Source organism: Lissotriton vulgaris, chromosome 2_1 (genome assembly GCF_964263255.1).
Source record: "Lissotriton vulgaris chromosome 2_1, aLisVul1.2, whole genome shotgun sequence".
NCBI classification, from domain to species: domain Eukaryota; kingdom Metazoa; phylum Chordata; class Amphibia; order Caudata; family Salamandridae; genus Lissotriton; species Lissotriton vulgaris.
Genome location: NC_141687.1, coordinates 473,330,644 through 473,349,764, shown reverse-complemented (window position 1 = coordinate 473,349,764; position 19,121 = coordinate 473,330,644). Strand labels below are relative to the sequence as shown.

General features: G+C 45.4%; 1 protein-coding gene across 4 annotated transcripts in view; it reads right to left on the bottom strand.

The window, feature by feature from the left end:
* Positions 1-19,121, bottom strand: part of MYO1B (myosin IB) — a 757,882-nt gene that overhangs the window by 318,183 nt on the left and 420,578 nt on the right. For all 4 annotated transcript variants that reach the window (XM_086955387.1, XM_086955390.1, XM_086955388.1 and 1 more), the window contains exon 14: positions 17,464-17,568. In XM_086955387.1, the coding sequence (XP_086811513.1) occupies positions 17,464-17,568 (105 nt within the window). The remainder of the gene's footprint in view (positions 1-17,463; positions 17,569-19,121) is intronic.

Below are 19,121 nucleotides of genomic sequence, written 5' to 3'. Positions count from 1 at the left end.
AGTCAACCTTCTCGAGGGTAGCTCCCCATAGGACTATACTCCACTTATACAACTTTTGTTGATTAAATTACATCACTTCAGTTTTAGAGTTTTAATTTGTGCCAGTGCAGGAGCATCTTTATCAGCCTGGGACAAAAACTGGACAGTATCGTTAATAAATAGCGAGACAGGGTGGGTGTCAGGATGTAACCCTGGAGGACACCTTTGCTGACCATCACCCTGTCAGACAACTGACCATTGTTCCCCCATTTAACACACACACAATTATCCCCATGTAGGCAAATTAGTAATAATAAAATGTGTGGAAGCATTGCCAGGTCAGAAAGGGTTTTCCAAAGGCCAGACTGGAGGACCAAATCAAAGGTCGATTTTAGATCGACATAGGTAACAAAAATTGCCTCTGCCGATTACAGCAGTCCTCCAATAAATAAGCATAAAGCAAAAGGCCTGGTCGATAGCGTCCTGTGAAAATCAGCGTGAAAAGCGTTAAGGACACCTTTCTCAGTAATCCAAATAAGGACGTTTGTCAGCACACAACAGCAAAAGACTCTTTCAAAACAGTCTATTAAGCATATTGGTCTGTAGCTACTTGGCTGTGATCGATCACATTTTTATTTTATAGATGGGTACAATTATTGCACCCTTCCAGGATTCGGGAATGGAAGCCCCTACTGAAATGGCAATGGCTAAAATGTAACGGGCCAAGCCTCCATGTCAGATAAGATTATGTAGGCTGGCACACCGTCAGGGCCCGCGGCTGGGCCACGCAAAATGGTATTTAAAGACTGAACGTGTCAGTAATGTCAATCATTGGCGTGGCAAATGACAGGGGCGGGAGGACAACAATAACAGCCTGGTTTAAGACGGTAGGGTGAACAGAATATGCATTTTTAAAATAATCTGCCCAATCAGTTTTTTCTAACAATCAGATGGAGCAACATTATTTGACGACTCTAGTGTGGCAGACAAGCCTCCACGTTCAACCAAAAGGCAACATTTTGAGAGGTCTCTGGCTTAGCATGCATTTAAAAGAGCCCTCTATCTTTACTCATTCCAGTCCCTTTTGGCACTAGTAATGGCGATCTTGTAGGCCTTTCTAAGAGCAGGGATATCAACCAAGTCCTTAGATTTAATAGCTTTAACTACGGATCGATTAAGGTTGACATTCTTTATTAAACCAGGATTGGTTCTTGTCAGGGCCATTTTCTATAGGATAAATATGCATTGGTAAAATGGCCTACTATACACTCAAAGAAGGCCTTGTGGCTAGACGTTGGTTTGTCTGCAGTGAAACAATGACCCCCCTCAACGTACGCAAGGACTGTTTGAAGATCTTTAGCAACAGTTGATACTATATTAGGACGGGTAGCCACCTGGTTCCATTTTAGGTGGCGTTTGTCGTCTGGTCATAGCAATGTCCCTTGTATAAGAGGGAAAGCTAGAGTCAGGGGAAATACTTTCACAGACTGCCTTCGAAGTCATAGACAGAGGGTCAAGGTCACTGCTGAAATATTTAGAACAATCATGTCAATGACAGCCTTAAGCCAACTAAGATATGCAATCAATTCGGCTCATATGATATGGCTTATTATACGTGGGAGCTCCTTTTGGGTCAGATTTGGTCCTACCATTCAGGGCCCTGAGCCCATACGCTACTGTTACTCCCTACAGTTGAAGAGCAGCTTGTGTTCCTCTATTAACTGGGGGGAATATCTAAAAGGGGACAGCCCACGCAGAAGCCAAGGTTTAGTAAACATGATTACAGGGGGCTCAAATGTTAAATTAAAATCACCTTTCACTTAAGGTACTATTTCTTAGATCACTATTCTGTTATGTTTTCAAGCCCCTGTGGAGTTCATGATACCATGCCATCCCTAACCCTTCTTGCATAAACACTGTCGATGGTTATTACAGAATTACCTCCATTGTTCAACTAAACACCCAGGATACCAGGAGATTTAATATTGTGCAGGTGTATTTGGCACCACTGACCCGAATAACTAATCCCCAGGTGCCCTGCCCTGCCCCTCTGACTAGGGATTGCAGAAATGAAAAGAATTAAGATAACCAGGTCTACGGATCGAATCCAGGAAGGTCTCTTGTAGTAAGCAAATGTCATAACTGTCCACAAATACATTCAAATCAGGGTGAGTTACTCTGAATCCAAGCCTGGACACAGGTCAACAGACCAGAGACATCTCATTGGACTTAGGGGCTGCAAGTCTCCTAAAAGTGAGGTAGTGTGGCTCACTGGTTAGAGGCGGCAGACCCGAGAGCAGAGGACGGCCCGGGACCAGGGTTCGATTCCCGGCGCGGCAGGTTTCTGGACCAGGGTCAACGGACTCGATAATTCTCTCGCCTCGGTGCTCACTCTGATCAGCGATCACACTCGGCAACTCTGGGCATTAGCTTGCCTCATCTTCACTAACGGCCCCACCAGACCGCCGGGGATGCCTGGTCTCACCCTGGAGATACCCATTAAGGGACCATCTCTCAGGGAAGCCAGGAAGGGTTTCGCAGCGGTCGAAGCGCCTTGGGACCCTCCGGGTAAGTAGTGCGCTATATAAATGCCTATACATTTACATTTACATTTACAAAGGGCAAGTACTCATAGGCATCACAAAGAGATGACATCATTGGAAGGAAAAAGACGGTCCTGATTATTGGAGCCGATAAAAGTGAAGTTATTAATAGGCAGAGAATTAGAGTTAGACAAGATCAAAGCCACAGTTGGCCAGGAGTGAATCAATTACTAGCTACTTTAAATGGAACAGTGACATTTATATAATGTAGATCCAAGTGGTAAAATATCCCAAAAAGGAATATTTTGTGAGTTCTCTGTAACCTGAGAAAGCACAATGGGATGATGAAGGGGTTTCCCTTTTCAGAACAACCCTAAGATTATTTTGTTATAGCCGGAGGATGATTATCTGCTGCGCTAAAGATAAATAAGAAGTCAAAATATTGGGTAGTAATACAAGAATCATACCAGAATGATGATTCTGTAAACCGCATAAAATCTTTTAGCATAAATGACAAGTTATAAAAGTTTATATTGTGTCTGAATTTAATAATCCTGGAGGTTATTGAGGAGACTCATGTATGCCAAAATGTAGTATTTTAAAAAAAATGTATTACTGCCAAAAACACTTTGTGGACAGAATTCTTGGGAGTGGGTTCAACTGTTTGTAAATTAACGTTTATGACTTTTGCTTATGTGCTGGATTATACATTAAGATGTGATTGGACTTTAAATAGTTATTTACTTATCTAAAACCTTACAAAAGCAAAGAAATGTATACTCCGAAATGTATACTCCAAAATGTAACTCATGAATTTCAGATAATTCAATATTTGACATATCACGCATTGAACAAGTTTTGCAAACTTTGAAGAATTGCTTAGTCCCTTTCAATATACTTTCAAAAATGCATGCAACAATTTGAACGCTTTTGTACGCAAATGCTAAAGGTGTTGACAAGAAATGGGGGTCATGGTTTGTGACAGAGTTAAATATTGGCTGTAAACCGGCAGGATATCAGAACTGGGTTGCACAGTATGGGAATATATTCCATTTGGAAGTCAATCAACTTCTCCACAGCAGACCAGACTTACTGCTCCGCATTAAAAGGCACTAAACGTCTCCACTCCACATGTCTGTATGACTTTACCTACATCCAGAAATCTGAGAGTTACCTTTTACAACAAATATCCTTCCAATCCTTAATTTCTTCAGCCCATATGTTGCATGTGTTGCCCAGTCGACTGCACAACTCTGGCTGCTCACACTCTCATGCAATCATCCTTGTTGGAGGACTGTAACAGTTATACCTGTATTCATACACCTGAACTATGAACTGTTGGCAGAACGTTGCTGGAGTCTTCTATCCTTGCTAAATAATAACCAATAATCTCTATGAAGTGACAGGCGACTAAATGACTCATCTTACTATAGCGATTTACAAAAAGGGGGTGGTGATGAACAGAGTGTCTGAGTTAAACAGACCACTCTTACCCAGTCCAAAGATCAGGGCTTGATCCATCACCGTTATTTATCTCACTGCCCCATCCCAGCTCAGAACCTGGCTATATGCAAATCAGTCTGTCCCTGGCCCAGTGCATCATGGGAACAGGGCAGACTAAACTACCAAGCCAATTCTTCACCAGAAAGGAGACAAGCTACCGGGGACCGGTTTCTGGCATTTCAGCCTTCTTCGGCCCGGCTTGCTTGAATCCTGATGGAGCAGTGAGAAAAGGACTCATGTCTGAGTATACCCTGCCACACCACCCCTTGTTGTAAATATTTTTGTCCACCCTAAGCGTGGAAGGGTATTCTCAGATGTGAGACCCTTGCTCATTGCACCATCAGGATTCAAGCAAACCGGGCCGAAGACGGCTGTAATGCCTGAAACCGGTCCCCGGGAGCTTGTTTCCTTCCCAGTGTAAGAATTGGCTTTTGTAGTTTGGTTTGCCCTGTTCCCATCATGCACTGGGACAGGAACAGACTAATTTGCATACAGCCAGGTTCTGAAACTGGGATGGTGCAGTGAGCTAAAAAACGGTGTTGGATCTAGCCCTGATCTCTTGACTGGGTGAGAGCTTTCTGCTTAATTCAGAGACTCTGTCCCTCACCACCCCTTGTTGTAAATATTTTTGTCCACCCTAAGCGTGGAAGGGTATTCTCAGATGTGAGACCCTTGCTCATTGCACCATCAGGATTCAAGCAAACCGGGCCGAAGACGGCTGTAAATGCCTGAAACCGGTCCCCGGGAGCTTGTTTCCTTCCCAGTGTAAGAATTGGCTTTTGTAGTTTGGTTTGCCCTGTTCCCATCATGCACTGGGACAGGAACAGACTAATTTGCATACAGCCAGGTTCTGAAACTGGGATGGTGCAGTGAGCTAAAAAACGGTGTTGGATCTAGCCCTGATCTCTTGACTGGGTGAGAGCTTTCTGCTTAATTCAAAGACTCTGTCCCTCACCACCCCTTGTTGTAAATATTTTTGTCCACCCTAAGCGTGGAAGGGTATTCTCAGATGTGAGACCCTTGCTCATTGCACCATCAGGATTCAAGCAAACCGGGCCGAAGACGGCTGTAATGCCTGAAACCGGTCCCCGGGAGCTTGTTTCCTTCCCAGTGTAAGAATTGGCTTTTGTAGTTTGGTTTGCCCTGTTCCCATCATGCACTGGGACAGGAACAGACTAATTTGCATACAGCCAGGTTCTGAAACTGGGATGGTGCAGTGAGCTAAAAAACGGTGTTGGATCTAGCCCTGATCTCTTGACTGGGTGAGAGCTTTCTGCTTAATTCAGAGACTCTGTCCCTCACCACCCCTTGTTGTAAATATTTTTGTCCACCCTAAGCGTGGAAGGGTATTCTCAGATGTGAGACCCTTGCTCATTGCACCATCAGGATTCAAGCAAACCGGGCTGAAGACGGCTGTAATGCCTGAAACCGGTCCCCGGGAGCTTGTTTCCTTCCCAGTGTAAGAATTGGCTTTTGTAGTTTGGTTTGCCCTGTTCCCATCATGCACTGGGACAGGAACAGACTAATTTGCATACAGCCAGGTTCTGAAACTGGGATGGTGCAGTGAGCTAAAAAACGGTGTTGGATCTAGCCCTGATCTCTTGACTGGGTGAGAGCTTTCTGCTTAATTCAGAGACTCTGTCCCTCACCACCCCTTGTTGTAAATATTTTTGTCCACCCTAAGCGTGGAAGGGTATTCTCAGATGTGAGACCCTTGCTCATTGCACCATCAGGATTCAAGCAAACCGGGCCGAAGACGGCTGTAATGCCTGAAACCGGTCCCCGGGAGCTTGTTTCCTTCCCAGTGTAAGAATTGGCTTTTGTAGTTTAGTTTGCCCTGTTCCCATCATGCACTGGGACAGGAACAGACTAATTTGCATACAGCCAGGTTCTGAAACTGGGATGGTGCAGTGAGCTAAAAAACGGTGTTGGATCTAGCCCTGATCTCTTGACTGGGTGAGAGCTTTCTGCTTAATTCAGAGACTCTGTCCCTCACCACCCCTTGTTGTAAATATATCATCTTACTATAGGCCAGTATCACAGTTATATGGCCCTGCTAACCTACAGAGGTTGGGAGCAAGCGATTTAGGGCTTCTTATCAGACATGGTAGACAGGGGAGTGGATAGTTGGAAGTTCAAGTTCAAGTTTGCTCACCCAGAGGGTCTCAAGGCGCTTGGGGGGGCGGGGGATACATTATTTGTCGAATAGCCAGGTTTTGAGCTCTTTTCGGAAGGAGATGTGGTTCTGAGTAAGGCGGAGGTGGGTGGGGAGTGAGTTCCAGGTCTTGGCAGCCAGGAAGGAGAAGGATCTGCCGCCCATGGTGGATTCTCGTATGCGCGGGACTGCGGCGAGGGTTTGATTGGACGATCTTAGTTGACGGGTGGGTTTGTAGAAGGACAGTCGAGTGTTGAGGCATTCGGGACCTAGATTGTAGAGGGCCTTGTGTGCGTGGGTGAGAAGGCGGAATGTAATTCTTTTGCTGACGGGAAGCCAGTGGAGGTCTTTTAGATGTCCGGTGATGTGATCCTGGCGCGGGATGTCTAGTATGAGTCTAGCTGACGCGTTTTGGATGCGCTGGAGTTTTTTATGTAATTTTGTTGTGATTCCGGCGTAAAGTGTATTACCGTAATCCAATCGACTCGTGACCAGAGCGTGAGTGACAGTCTTTCTTGTTTCGAGGGGAATCCAGCGGAAGATCTTTTTGAGAATGCGAAGTACGTTGAAACAGGAGGATGAGACGGCGTTGACTTGTCTGGACATCGAGAGGGAGGAGTCTAGGATGAAGCCAAGGTTACGTGCATGGTCTGTGGGTGTGGGTGCTGAGCCCAGAGCGGACGGCCACCAAGAGTCGTCCCAAGCTGAGGGGGAGGATCCTAGGATGAGCACCTCCGTTTTGTCTGAGTTGAGTTTTAGGCGGCTCTGTTTAATCCATTCGGCTACTTCTTTCATACCTTCGTGAAGATTGGTTTTGGCGGTGTTGGGGTCTCCGGTGAGGGAAAGGATTAGTTGGGTGTCATCGGCGTAGGAGATGATGTTTAGGTTGTGGAGGCGCGCGATGGAGGCGAGAGGACTCATGTAGACGTTGAAGAGGGTTGGGCTGAGTGAGGATCCTTGAGGTACGCCGCAGATGACTTCGGTGGCCTTTGAGTAGAATGGGGGAAGTCGGACTCTGAGTTCTCCCGGCGAGGAAAGAGATCAGGGGCGTAACACAGGCCCCCGCGGCCCCCGCATTGCGGGGGGGCCTCGGCCCCAAATCCCCACCCAGGGGCTCCCGGGGGCCCCCCAGCCTCTTAATAAATTAAATGGTGACGTACACAGCACGCAGGCGCAGCCTTTGCCCCGGCCAGGCCTCAGAGGTTCGTTCTTCATTAATTAAATGGCGCGCAACTGCTGCGCAAGCGCGTCCCCGGCCAGGCCTCTCTGGAGCTGGGACTGCTACACCAGAGAACTCTTCCGATTCCAGGAAGTGGGCTGAGGGGTCAAGGGATAACTGTCCGAGGACCCCTGTTCTGAGGACGGGTGTGAACTGTGAGCTGTAATGTAATCACCAGATTGGACTCGGACCCTTCCGGACCCTCAGAGTCGAGGGATGCTCTGTGCAGGCATCTGAGGATCTCACTCTGCGGACATCACCAGCTACCGAGCCGAGCCCCAGAGAAGGCGAGTGAGATGTGAGAGTTGCCCTCACTCCTGGGCCTGTAGGCACCAGAGGAGACGGTGAGTGAGCTGTGAGGGGCCCCTTGCCCTCCCCCTCGTTCCCCGGGTCACTCACTCTTCATCCTCTGCCCTCCCTAACCCAAACTTCATTCTCTGCTCGCCCCTTCCTCCACCCCACGACGACTCTTCCACCTCCTCTCCCTCACACCACTTATTACAAAGTTGCTGTTTTGTTTTGAAATGTTTTGCACTGTTAGTGTGTAAGTGAAGCATATGTTTCCATACAAGTGTGTGCTGCAAAACACGGACCGACTGCCGCCTCGCCCTTCATCCTCTCCTCCTGTGCACCAGCAAGAGCTTCACTAGCGTTACTAGCGTCACTGGGGTCAAGTCACAAGATGCCTCCCATGGAGTCATCAAAAGTAAACAGGGTTTAAGTGATTATCAACAGCTGGTCAGAAGAAGCAAAGGACACCAGACGATCTGACAATCCTATTCCTAAAGTCCCCCCCCCCCCCCGAGACAAGCAGCCAAAGGCCTCTGTTGGTCCTTTTCACAGTTTCTTCTTCACAAAGCCCTGGTCCCAGCCCCTGAAGTCACAATGCAGAATGACGCCCCCCCCCTCCTGAATGTGATAAGGGACTCGGGTCACCAATGGCTCACTAACACACATCGGCTTTGAGCTGAATGGGGCACTTGAAGGCACCCCCTCTCTGCACCGAAGGAGTTACAGGGACTTATGTGAACCCTCTGGTCTACCAACCACTCTACACACCGCCATCCACCCTTTCCCTTCTCCTCCACTATCCTTGAAAGCATCAACCCTCCGCTGCACAATATTTGGGACATTTGACAGTGTTGGCTCATCCCTGGGTGTTTGACAACGTCTGTTTGTTTACTGGTACTTGATAGTAACAGGCCATCTCTGGGTGTCTGACTGTGTCTGTCTATGGGTATTTGGTACTGAAGGTTTATCTCTGGGTGTCACAGTGTCTGTCTATGTGAATTTGATAGTGACGGTTCATCTCTGTGTCTGACAGTGTCTATTTGTCTATGTGTATTAGATAGTGATGGTTTATCTCTGGAGTAATTTACAGTGTCTGTCTATGGTTAGTTGACAGTGTTGCTTCGTCTCTTGGTGTCTTACAGTGTCTGTCTGTCTATGGTTAGTTGACAGTGTTGGTTCGTCTCTAGTTGACAGTGTTGGTTCGTCATTGGGTGTCTGACAGTGTCTGTTTGTCTATGGTTACTTGACAGTGTTGGTTCGTCTCTGGGTGTCTGACAATGTCTATTTGTCTATGTGTATTAGATAGTGATGGTTTATCTCTGAGTAATTTACAGTGTCTGTCTATGGTTAGTTGACAGTGTGGGTTCGTCTCTGGGTGTCTGACAGTGTCTGTTTGTCTATGGTTAGTTGACAGTGTTGGTTCGTCTCTGGGTGTCTGACTGTGTCTGTTTGTCTATGGTTAGTTGACAGTGTTGGCTTTTCTCTGGGTGTCTCAGACAGTGTCTGTTTGTCTATGGTTAGTTGACAGTGTTAGTTCGTCTCTGGGTGTCTGACAGTGTCTGTTTTCCAATGGGTGTTTGTTAGTGATGGTTTATCTCTGAGTAATTTACAGTGTCTGTCTATGGTTAGTTGACAGTGTTGCTTCGTCTCTTGGTGTCTGACAGTGTCTGATTGTCTATGGTTAGTTGAGAGTGTTGGTTCGTCATTGGGTGTCTGACAGTGTCTGTTTGTCTGTAGTTAGTTGACAGTGTTAGTTCTTCTCTGGGTGTCTCTGACAGTGTCTGTTTGTCTATTGTTAGTTGACAGTGTTGGTTCGTCTCTGGGTGTCTGACAGTGTCTGTTTGTCTATGGTTAGTTGACAGTGTTGGTTCGTTTCTGTGTGTCTGACTGTCTGTCTGTCTATGGTTAGTTGACAGTGTTGGTTCGTCTCTGGGTGTCTGACAGTGTCTGTTTGTCTATGGTTAGTTGACAGTGTTAGTTGGTCTCTGGGTGTCGGACAGTGTCTGTTTTCCAATGGGTGTTTGTTAGTGATGGTTTATCTCTGAGTAATTTACAGTGTCTGTCTATGGTTAGTTGACAGTGTTGCTTTGTCTCTTGGTGTCTGTCAGTGTCTGATTGTCTATGGTTAGTTGACAGTGTTGGTTAGTCTCTGGGTGTCTGACAGTGTCTGTTTGTCTATGGTTAGTTGACAGTGTTGGTTCGTCTCTGGGTGTCTGACAGTGTCTGTTTGTCTATGGTTAGTTGACAGTGTTAGTTCGTCTCTGGGTGTCGGACAGTGTCTGTTTTCCAATGTGTGTTTGTTAGTGATGGTTTATCTCGGAGTAATTTACAGTGTCTGTCTATGGTTAGTTGACAGTGTTGCTTTGTCTCTGGGTTTCTGACAGTGTCTGTTTGTCTATGGTTAGTTGACAGTGTTGGTTCGTCTCTGGGTGTCTGACAGTGTCTGTTTGTCTATTGTTAGTTGACAGTGTTGGTTCGTCTCTGGGTGTCTGACAGTGTCTGTTTGTCTATGGTTAGTTGACAGTGTTGGTTCGTTTCTGTGTGTCTGACTGTCTGTCTGTCTATGGTTAGTTGACAGTGTTGGTTCGTCTCTGGGTGTCTGACAGTGTCTGTTTGTCTATGGTTAGTTGACAGTGTTAGTTGGTCTCTGGGTGTCGGACAGTGTCTGTTTTCCAATGGGTGTTTGTTAGTGATGGTTTATCTCTGAGTAATTTACAGTGTCTGTCTATGGTTAGTTGACAGTGTTGCTTTGTCTCTTGGTGTCTGTCAGTGTCTGATTGTCTATGGTTAGTTGACAGTGTTGGTTAGTCTCTGGGTGTCTGACAGTGTCTGTTTGTCTATGGTTAGTTGACAGTGTTGGTTCGTCTCTGGGTGTCTGACAGTGTCTGTTTGTCTATGGTTAGTTGACAGTGTTAGTTCGTCTCTGGGTGTCGGACAGTGTCTGTTTTCCAATGTGTGTTTGTTAGTGATGGTTTATCTCGGAGTAATTTACAGTGTCTGTCTATGGTTAGTTGACAGTGTTGCTTTGTCTCTTGGTGTCTGACAGTGTCTGTTTGTCTATGGTTAGTTGACAGTGTTGGTTCGTCTCTGGGTGTCGGACTGTGTCTGTTTGTCTATGGTTAGTTGACAGTGTTGGCTCTTCTCTGGGTGTCTCTGACAGTGTCTGTTTGTCTATGGTTAGTTGACAGTGTTAGTTCGTCTCTGGGTGTCTGACAGTGTCTGTTTTCCAATGGGTGTTTGTTAGTGATGGTTTATCTCTGAGTAATTTACAGTGTCTGTCTATGGTTTTGCTTCGTCTCTTGGTGTCTGTCAGTGTCTGTCTGTCTATTGATAGTTGACAGTGTTGCTTCGTCTATTGGTGTCTGACAGTGTCTGATTGTCTATGGTTAGTTGACAGTGTTGGTTCGTCTCTGGGTGTCTGACAGTGTCTGATTGTCTATGGTTAGTTGACAGTGTTGGTTCGTCATTGGGTGTCTGACAGTGTCTGTTTGTCTATGGTTAGTTGACAGTGTTGGTTCGTCTCTGGGTGTCTGACAGTGTCTGATTGTCTATGGTTAGTTGACAGTGTTGGTTCGTCATTGGGTGTCTGACAGTGTCTGTTTGTCTATGGTTAGTTGACAGTGTTGGTTCGTCTCTGGGTGTCTGACAGTGTCTGTTTGTCTGTAGTTAGTTGACAGTGTTAGTTCTTCTCTGGGTGTCTCTGACAGTGTCTGTTTGTCTTTGGTTAGTTGACAGTGTTGGTTCATCTCTGTGTCTGACAGTGTCTATTTGTCTATGTGTATTAGATAGTGATGGTTTATCTCTGAGTAATTTACAGTGTCTGTCTATGGTTAGTTGACAGTGTTGCTTTGTCTCTGGGTTTCTGACAGCGTCTGTTTGTCTATTGTTAGTTGACAGTGTTGGTTCGTCTCTGGGTGTCTGACAGTGTCTGTTTGTCTATGGTTAGTTGACAGTGTTGGCTCTTCTCTGGGCGTCTCTGACAGTGTCTGTTTGTCTATGGTTAGTTGACAGTGTTGGTTCGTCTCTGGGTTTCTGACAGTGTCTGTTTGTCTGTGGTTAGTTGACAGTGTTGGTTCGTCTCTGGGTTTCTGACAGTGTCTGTTTTCCAATGGGTGTTTGTTAGTGTTGATTCGTCTCTGGGTAACTGAGAGCGTGCGTTGTTTTCAGAGTGTCTGATGGTGTGTTTGGGTCTCTTTGAACTTGATTGTGTCTGCTAGGTCCTTGCTGCCTGAGTGCTGTGTTTTTCAGTCTGTGTGTTTGGTTGACGCCAATGGTGGCTCAATGCTTCTCTTTTGACTTTTTGCTGAATGTTAACCTCCGACTGTAATAGTTTCTAGTGGTCTGTGTCAAATTTGATCTTTGTCTAAATATATCTATTATTCTTTGCATTGTCTAATACTGTTTGTTGATCTACTTGTTGATCTGTTTTTACTCTAGAGTCTGTGTCTTAGTCATCCATTTTCTGATAGTATCTACTGGTGTTTATGAGTCTGGTGGTAGGCATTGAGTTGGCTTGTTTGTGTTTGATAGTCTGTCATGTCTAGGTGTATGACAGTGTGTATTATTGACTAAGTGCCTTGTAGAACACATTGCAATTTGGATGTCTGACATTACTGCTGATTTCTAATATCAATGGCTAAACTCTTGATGTCATTGTGCTTTAGTGTTTATTGAACTCAGGGTAGATGGTAGCGTATGTTCCTTTTTGGTGTTTGATGGTAGATTTAGTCATTCTGTGATAGTGTTTGTTGGTCTCTGGGTTGCTGGTAGCATAGATTACCTTTGGGTGTTTGATGGTGGGTTTAGTCATTGTGGGATAGTGTTTGTCGGTTTCTGGGTAGCTGGTAGCATATATTACTGTGATAGTGTTTGTTGGTCTCTGTGTGTGTTTGACGGTAGGGTTTAGTAATTGTGTGATAGTGTTTGTTGGTCTCTGGGGATGTTTGCGATAGAGTTTGTTGGTCTCTGGGGATTTTTGCAGTGGGGTAACACAGGCCCCGTAACCCCCAAGCTCCAGGGAGCCCCCACAGCACAGTAGTCTGTCAGAAGAGCTCCCGATTGAGTCTGGAGGGGGCCCCTCCACATACTTTGCAGGGGGGCCCCCTCAAATTTCGTTACGCCACTGAAAGAGATGATCCAGTCCAAGGCTTTTCCTTGTATGCCGATGTTGCTGAGGCATTGTATAAGGGTGCTGTGGCAGACTGTGTCGAAAGCGGCGGAAAGGTCGAGTAGGATGAGGGCCACTGTTTCTCCGTTGTCCAGGAGTGATCGGATGTCGTCGGTCGCTGCAATGAGGGCGGTTCCGGTGCTGTGTTTGGCTCGAAACCCGGATTGTAAGTCTTGTTTTGTTAGGGCAAATGTCTGATGTGACACCCTCACAGTGCCTGCCTGAAGCTCTAAGAGCAAGCTTCAGAGAAATGGCTGAATATTGAATGTTATGGACTCAGAAGGGATGTTAGCTCTTTATTTGGCGTGGTTACTGAAATTTTTTTAATCTTGAGATGTGGAGATGCCTGGTTGTGAGTCGAATGTATTATGTAGATCCGATAAATGTGATCAGATGGTTTTATGTGGGCATGGGTGATCCTCCATTGAGGAGTTTTTACTATTTACTTTGCTGAAAATTAATGTCTGACCTTAAATGTGTCAGTAGCCCATTTAAATGACAGAGGATAGTGAAATGTCATAATCCCTTGGGAAGATGCTTTTTGTTTCCTTCACCTTGTTAGATGTCTTTGCATTCTGGTGTCCAAACAGCCGTAGCCGTAGCAGCAAATGGGCTGCCAGGGTATGGACTGGTTTTGGACCCCTGGGGGGCCGGTTTTGTTACCGGGGACCAGTTTTTCAGCAAAACTGAAATTTCAGCCCCTGCAATACAAGTGGCAATGGTGAGATGGGAGTGGTGCTTCCAACTAGCAACCCCCAACACCCCTGGGGGCCCTGCTGCGCGGTTTGCCAGGGCCGTTTATGGTTCCCAGTCTTGACCTGTGTCCAAATACATCCGACTGTGCAGAACTAGGAAGGAGTCAGATGTTCAGACATCGGATGCATCTGGAAGTGGTGGTATACAACAAAATGAAGTATTAATTGAACACAATGAAAGTACAAATGTTCGTGTGGCTGCACTTAAAAAAGCAATCGGTCCTGTTTCAAACTACGTGACAAAAGTGATGCAAAAAGGTGTGGCCTTTTCTTTACATAATTTTTCTGCATGTTATTTTGTTGCATTTACCTTCTTTGAGTTCATTTTTTATTGCAAATTCTAGATGTGTTTTGCTTTTATCAAAGCGCATAAGATAAATTTAAAATTAGGGGAATTTTTTTGTCATTGTTAAATTTAAGTGCCACCAGTTTATTTTAAAGTTTGTTAATTTGAACAAATATTTACCAGAGTCCCTCTGCTAGGGAGATCCTTCCCATCTACCGGCCTCCAGCCATGAGCAAAAACATAAAAATGTCAACTATCGAAAACAGTGCAACTCAATAGTACCAACATCAGGACACTCGGCAATTGCTAAGAACCCAAAGTAACCGCACTGCTTACATGCAACATGATTCAGACAAACTGAATGAAACCTGACAACTGACATGAAAGGCCAGAATACTAGAATACAGTGGGGTTTCACTAAGGACACACACCTGAATACAAAATAAAAGCTGAAACCAACTACTCACACCACTAATTCTCCTCAGGCTGCTGTCGAGGTAGTGATCACTTGCATTGGAGTGAAGGTTTTGACTACCACAGTTTAACACATTTAAGGAAAAGTAACTTCAGACGACCTGACTGAAAAGAACTGCCACATGTACATTAAAGAGAATGAGAGAATGCTTAATTGCAATGAGATACTGGCTTTTAATTTTAAACAACAAAAATGTGCTGTAAAAGACTAACTGCCACATGCATCAACATAATGATTTGCGATTCCTAAATATCGATTTTTAAGGAATCGGTATTTTGGAATTGCAAATTCTTCTGCATGTAGGAATCGCATTTTATGTTGTGATTCCTAAACATTTGCTAATAGCGATTCGGTAATTGCGAATCGCTATTAGCTAATGTTACTCCATTCATTCTTATGGGCCCTTAGGAATGCATTCGCAAATTGCGCTTACCAAATTGCGAATGCAATTCCAAGGGTGGCAGGAGGCCTAAGGCTCCCCTAATGCACCCTCCCAAAAAGGTAATTGGGCATATGCTGGACATGTTTGTGCACGCCACATAACACTTTGACAAATGCATTTCTCAAAGAATTCGCAAATTACCATAAACTTGAAGTTGATGGTAATTAGCGTTTCCTAATTGCACAGTTTGCAGTTAAGAAAGGCTTGATGCATTGCATTTAGGGAATCGCAAATTGTGATTACCTAATTTGCAAATGGAAAGCCTTTGATGCATCAGAAAAGGCCTTTTTGCCCTCGCAAACGTCCCGATTTGTTGGCTCTGTCTAGTGACGAGTAACTAAACAGTCGTAAAATGTCAGGGTAATGAGTTACATGTGTGCAGTCCTACCAAGCGTCACGCAACAGGTGTGACGCTCACGCATTTCAGTGCGGTGATCCGCATCACCGCACTGAAATGCATTGTCACGCATTTTCGACCTGTGCAAGGCGTGCCAGCGGCGCTCCTGTGCCCGGGCTCTCTCTGTTTTTCTGAGAGAGGTGCAGCTCAGCCAGAGTGCCTAAAGAGTTAACTGAGACTGCAGCTCTCAGCTCTGTGTAGCTGAGAGCGGCGCGCTACAATGTATCTCCATCTCTGCCAGGAGCTGCCTGCTGTCCGACTCCTGTGTTGCCCTGGAAACTAGAATGCACAACTGGTGCGGCGCCGGCGCGGCGCGCGGCTACTCTCAGAATCCTCACAGTCTGCATTGGGGCCGGGCTGCCATCTGAGTCAATACTACAGCTCAGAGATGACAAACAGCTCAGAGATGACAATCACCGTGTGGCGCACCAGGGGGCCGGGATTAAATCCGGATGTGCAGGCCGCAGTAGTGCCGTCACATCCGAGGAACTAGGAAGTCAAGTGCAGAAGCGGCAGGGGATTAGAGAGTGCAGGCTGCGCACGAGACGCTGTCTCTCTCAAGCGCCATGGCCGCCTGCCCCCGCTAAACATTGCAGCTGCAGGCTGCACCTTGGCCACCTCCGCTCTTGTATTTTATTTTGTTTGCATTAATGCGCAGGTGCCGACATTGTGTTTTGGGTGTCTGCCCTTTGGTGCAGTGCTGTGCCTCTGCTTGTACTTTGTGCGATTTTGTGGCGTGCACACGTCACTTTTTTTCCGTTTGCTATTGTGGTTGTTCCTCATGGTTCACTACTGTTCCTATTGTAAATGTAATGTAAATGTAAATGTAAATATATGTGTCTTGTAAAGCGCACTGCTGCCCTGAGGCGTCGTGGCGCTGTAGACCGCTGGGGAACCCGTCCTGGCTATCCCTGTGAGATGGTCCCTACTGGGTATCTCCAAGGTGAAACCAGGCATCCCCGGAGAATGTGGGGGCCGTTGTAGAGATGAGGCAAGCTAATGCCCAGAGTTGCCGAGTGTGATCCCTGGTTAGAGTAGGCACTGAGGCGAGAATTATCGAGTCCGCTGGCCCTGGTCCACGAGCCTGCCGCGTCGAGAATTGAACCCTGGTCCCGGGCCGTTCTCTGCTTCCGGGTCTGCTGCCTCTAACCAGTGAGCCACACCACTCCACTCTGACACAGTGAGCTCTGACACCTTCAGGTAAAGTCCGCACTAAACAAAAACGTATAAAATAAATAAAAATAGACTTTCATGGCCGCCCGCCGCGCAAAACACTCCAAGAGGCGCCTGGCAGCTGAGCAGGCAGTCTGTCAGCTGGGCCGGGACGAATCGACTCTAGTGGCCAGAAGCCTGGGTGAAGAGGCAGAGTGCACATCGACGACACAGGCTGGGGCACAGCAGTGCAGTGACCAGTCGGGTTGTCACTCTCTGAACAACTCTAAGTAAGTGATTTTAAAGTCCACGGTGTCAGTCACTATAGTAATCTATAGCACGTGCATCATGCATGCAAAATTGGTACACAGCAAGATAAAAGTAAGTGGCAACTAAATGTGGAAACAAAAGTATTGTAACCGGGTCTGTGTTTAATGAGGTAGCACTGACTCAGATACAGGTGAGGTGTAAGGTAAATCTATATTTAGCAATGTTATGAGCAAGTCTGTCACTGTAGTACAGAGATGTTACAAAAAACTCACTCTAAAACAGCACGTTGTCACACTTTGAAACCGGAAGCAAGTGATGTATTAAAGACTAGAGTAAGATGTCTAAGCAACATAACTTTCCTTTCACGGCCTTCCTGGAATATTATTTCCATTGTGGGTTTTGAAACTGAAAAGCAATGCTGTTATTACAGTTGTTCCCTCGTCTTCATTGCATGGTTTTTGCTCGTGAGAAAGTGTCACTCAAGTCGTTGAAATGTCACTCATAATTTCACTCACTTTTTTAAAATGTCACACATTGGCAATCTGAAACCTTGGCAGCTATGTTTTTGGGCTAGTTTTTGAAACACCAAAATGAGATGTGCGTTTCGCCCGTTTCTGCATTCCGAGTTTCATTCTATGCCATAGCTAATGCCCAGAGTTAATTAGGAATTGATATAACACATGAGCTTTTCCTTTCCGACCCCAACATCAGTATAGAAAGTCACGTGAGAGTCAAGAGCTCTTCCAGCAGCGCATGGCTGTAATGTGAAACAGCAGTAACCAGGGCCGGAAGTGACCAGAGGAGCACAGAGAATAAAGAGCAGGATTACCTCGCGAATGTACTCTTCCTGTTCCTCTTTCAGCGTCAGCTCAATGAAGATCTGTTGCAGCTTCTCGTTGCAGTAGTTAATGATGAACTGCTCAAAACTGTTGTCCTGCATGCAGAGAAACAAACGTTAATACATGGACGCCCCGTGACAGGGCACTCACTCAATAAGGCCTAGCAAGACTACACAAGCTTTGTGATGCAAACTGAAATGCACCTACTTCAGCTCAAAGAAAGATGCGTGTGGGGTAGTAAATGCTCTACCATACAGAAATCATGCAGCAACATAATCCACCCAAGAAACATAACCGGAAGAGTAGATGGCGATACAACGTGCCACCACGGCAGATGCAGAGTGCTCTATTTCTGTGTCAAAATAGCACCACAAATTGCTTTGAATTTGAAAAAGTCAAAGCCTATTTAACCAATAGCAGATAAATCACAAGTTTCAGGATCTGCAATTAAATGTTACTATCACACAATTCTATATGCATGCATTCATTATTCACAGAAAATAACCAATCCGTGCACCCCTGAAGGAATATTTAGCACCAACCAACAATACTTCCCATGACCAGTGACTGAATGAGAGACTTCATCTATTTCAACTTTAGGGCTCAAACCTCGGATTAATTCAAAATGATCTAGTGGAACTGGGATTTCACAAAAACCTATGACCAATGTTAAGCAGTGAGATCGATCTTCTGACCGGAGTTTTTATTTTTATTTATTTTACAGAGTTTTATATAGCGCAAACTTGACCTGAACTGTCACTAGTTATAATTTCAGTGTACCCTGCAACACAGAAGGCCTGAGCCTTCGGCTGTCCATCAATCCACAACCTAGGTACCCGGATTTACATACCGCAAGTCTAAAACACACGAATTTGGAGCATTCAATATGGGTAGAGTCAAAAGGAAGTTAAGGTGCAATGTGTCTAATATAAACCTGTGCATTAAACGGACAGATAAACACGGGTTGATCAGTTTTGTATGGGACTGTTTCGACAGGTTTAGAAAAATCCTCTGACCTATCATACTTGGAGTAGGTCAGAGTTTGCAATCAAAATAATCTAGAATATTCAATAACTGAGTGGGAGTAGGAGAACATATGTACCATTGCAAATGGTTAGCCTGCACTTGATGAATGTATGCAATATACCTTATATACCATGCATGTATTGTGCCAAGTACCGGGTGGAACCATCAATCACCAACTGTGCCGATTTGTTGGTACAGAATTATTGGACTCAAGCACAAATAATGCTTAAAGGGAGCACACCCAGGGTGGGATGTGGTGATCAGTAAGTATCAGAGGAAATTGGGTCCCACTGCCTTTTACTGGCTACGCCAGTTAGTTTATCAAAAAGTATTTTGTTAGAATGTCAACTATCGCCAAAACAAATCAAGATTATATGGCATCACCAAATCTACCAAACCTGCAATGTAATTTGTGCCCTCGAGGCAGGAACTTTACACCACAAAACAGACAACAACTTTTTTATGCAATGAGAAGGCGTAAACGATATAAAAAGCAGTATCGGCTCAAAATAGAAAGTAAAAGTAGACAAATTACAACCTCTCAGGCCAATTTCAAGATGAAAAAAGTTTGTTTGTGCAGCTTTCGAGACTGGTAAATCAAAATACCACATTGCACATCATA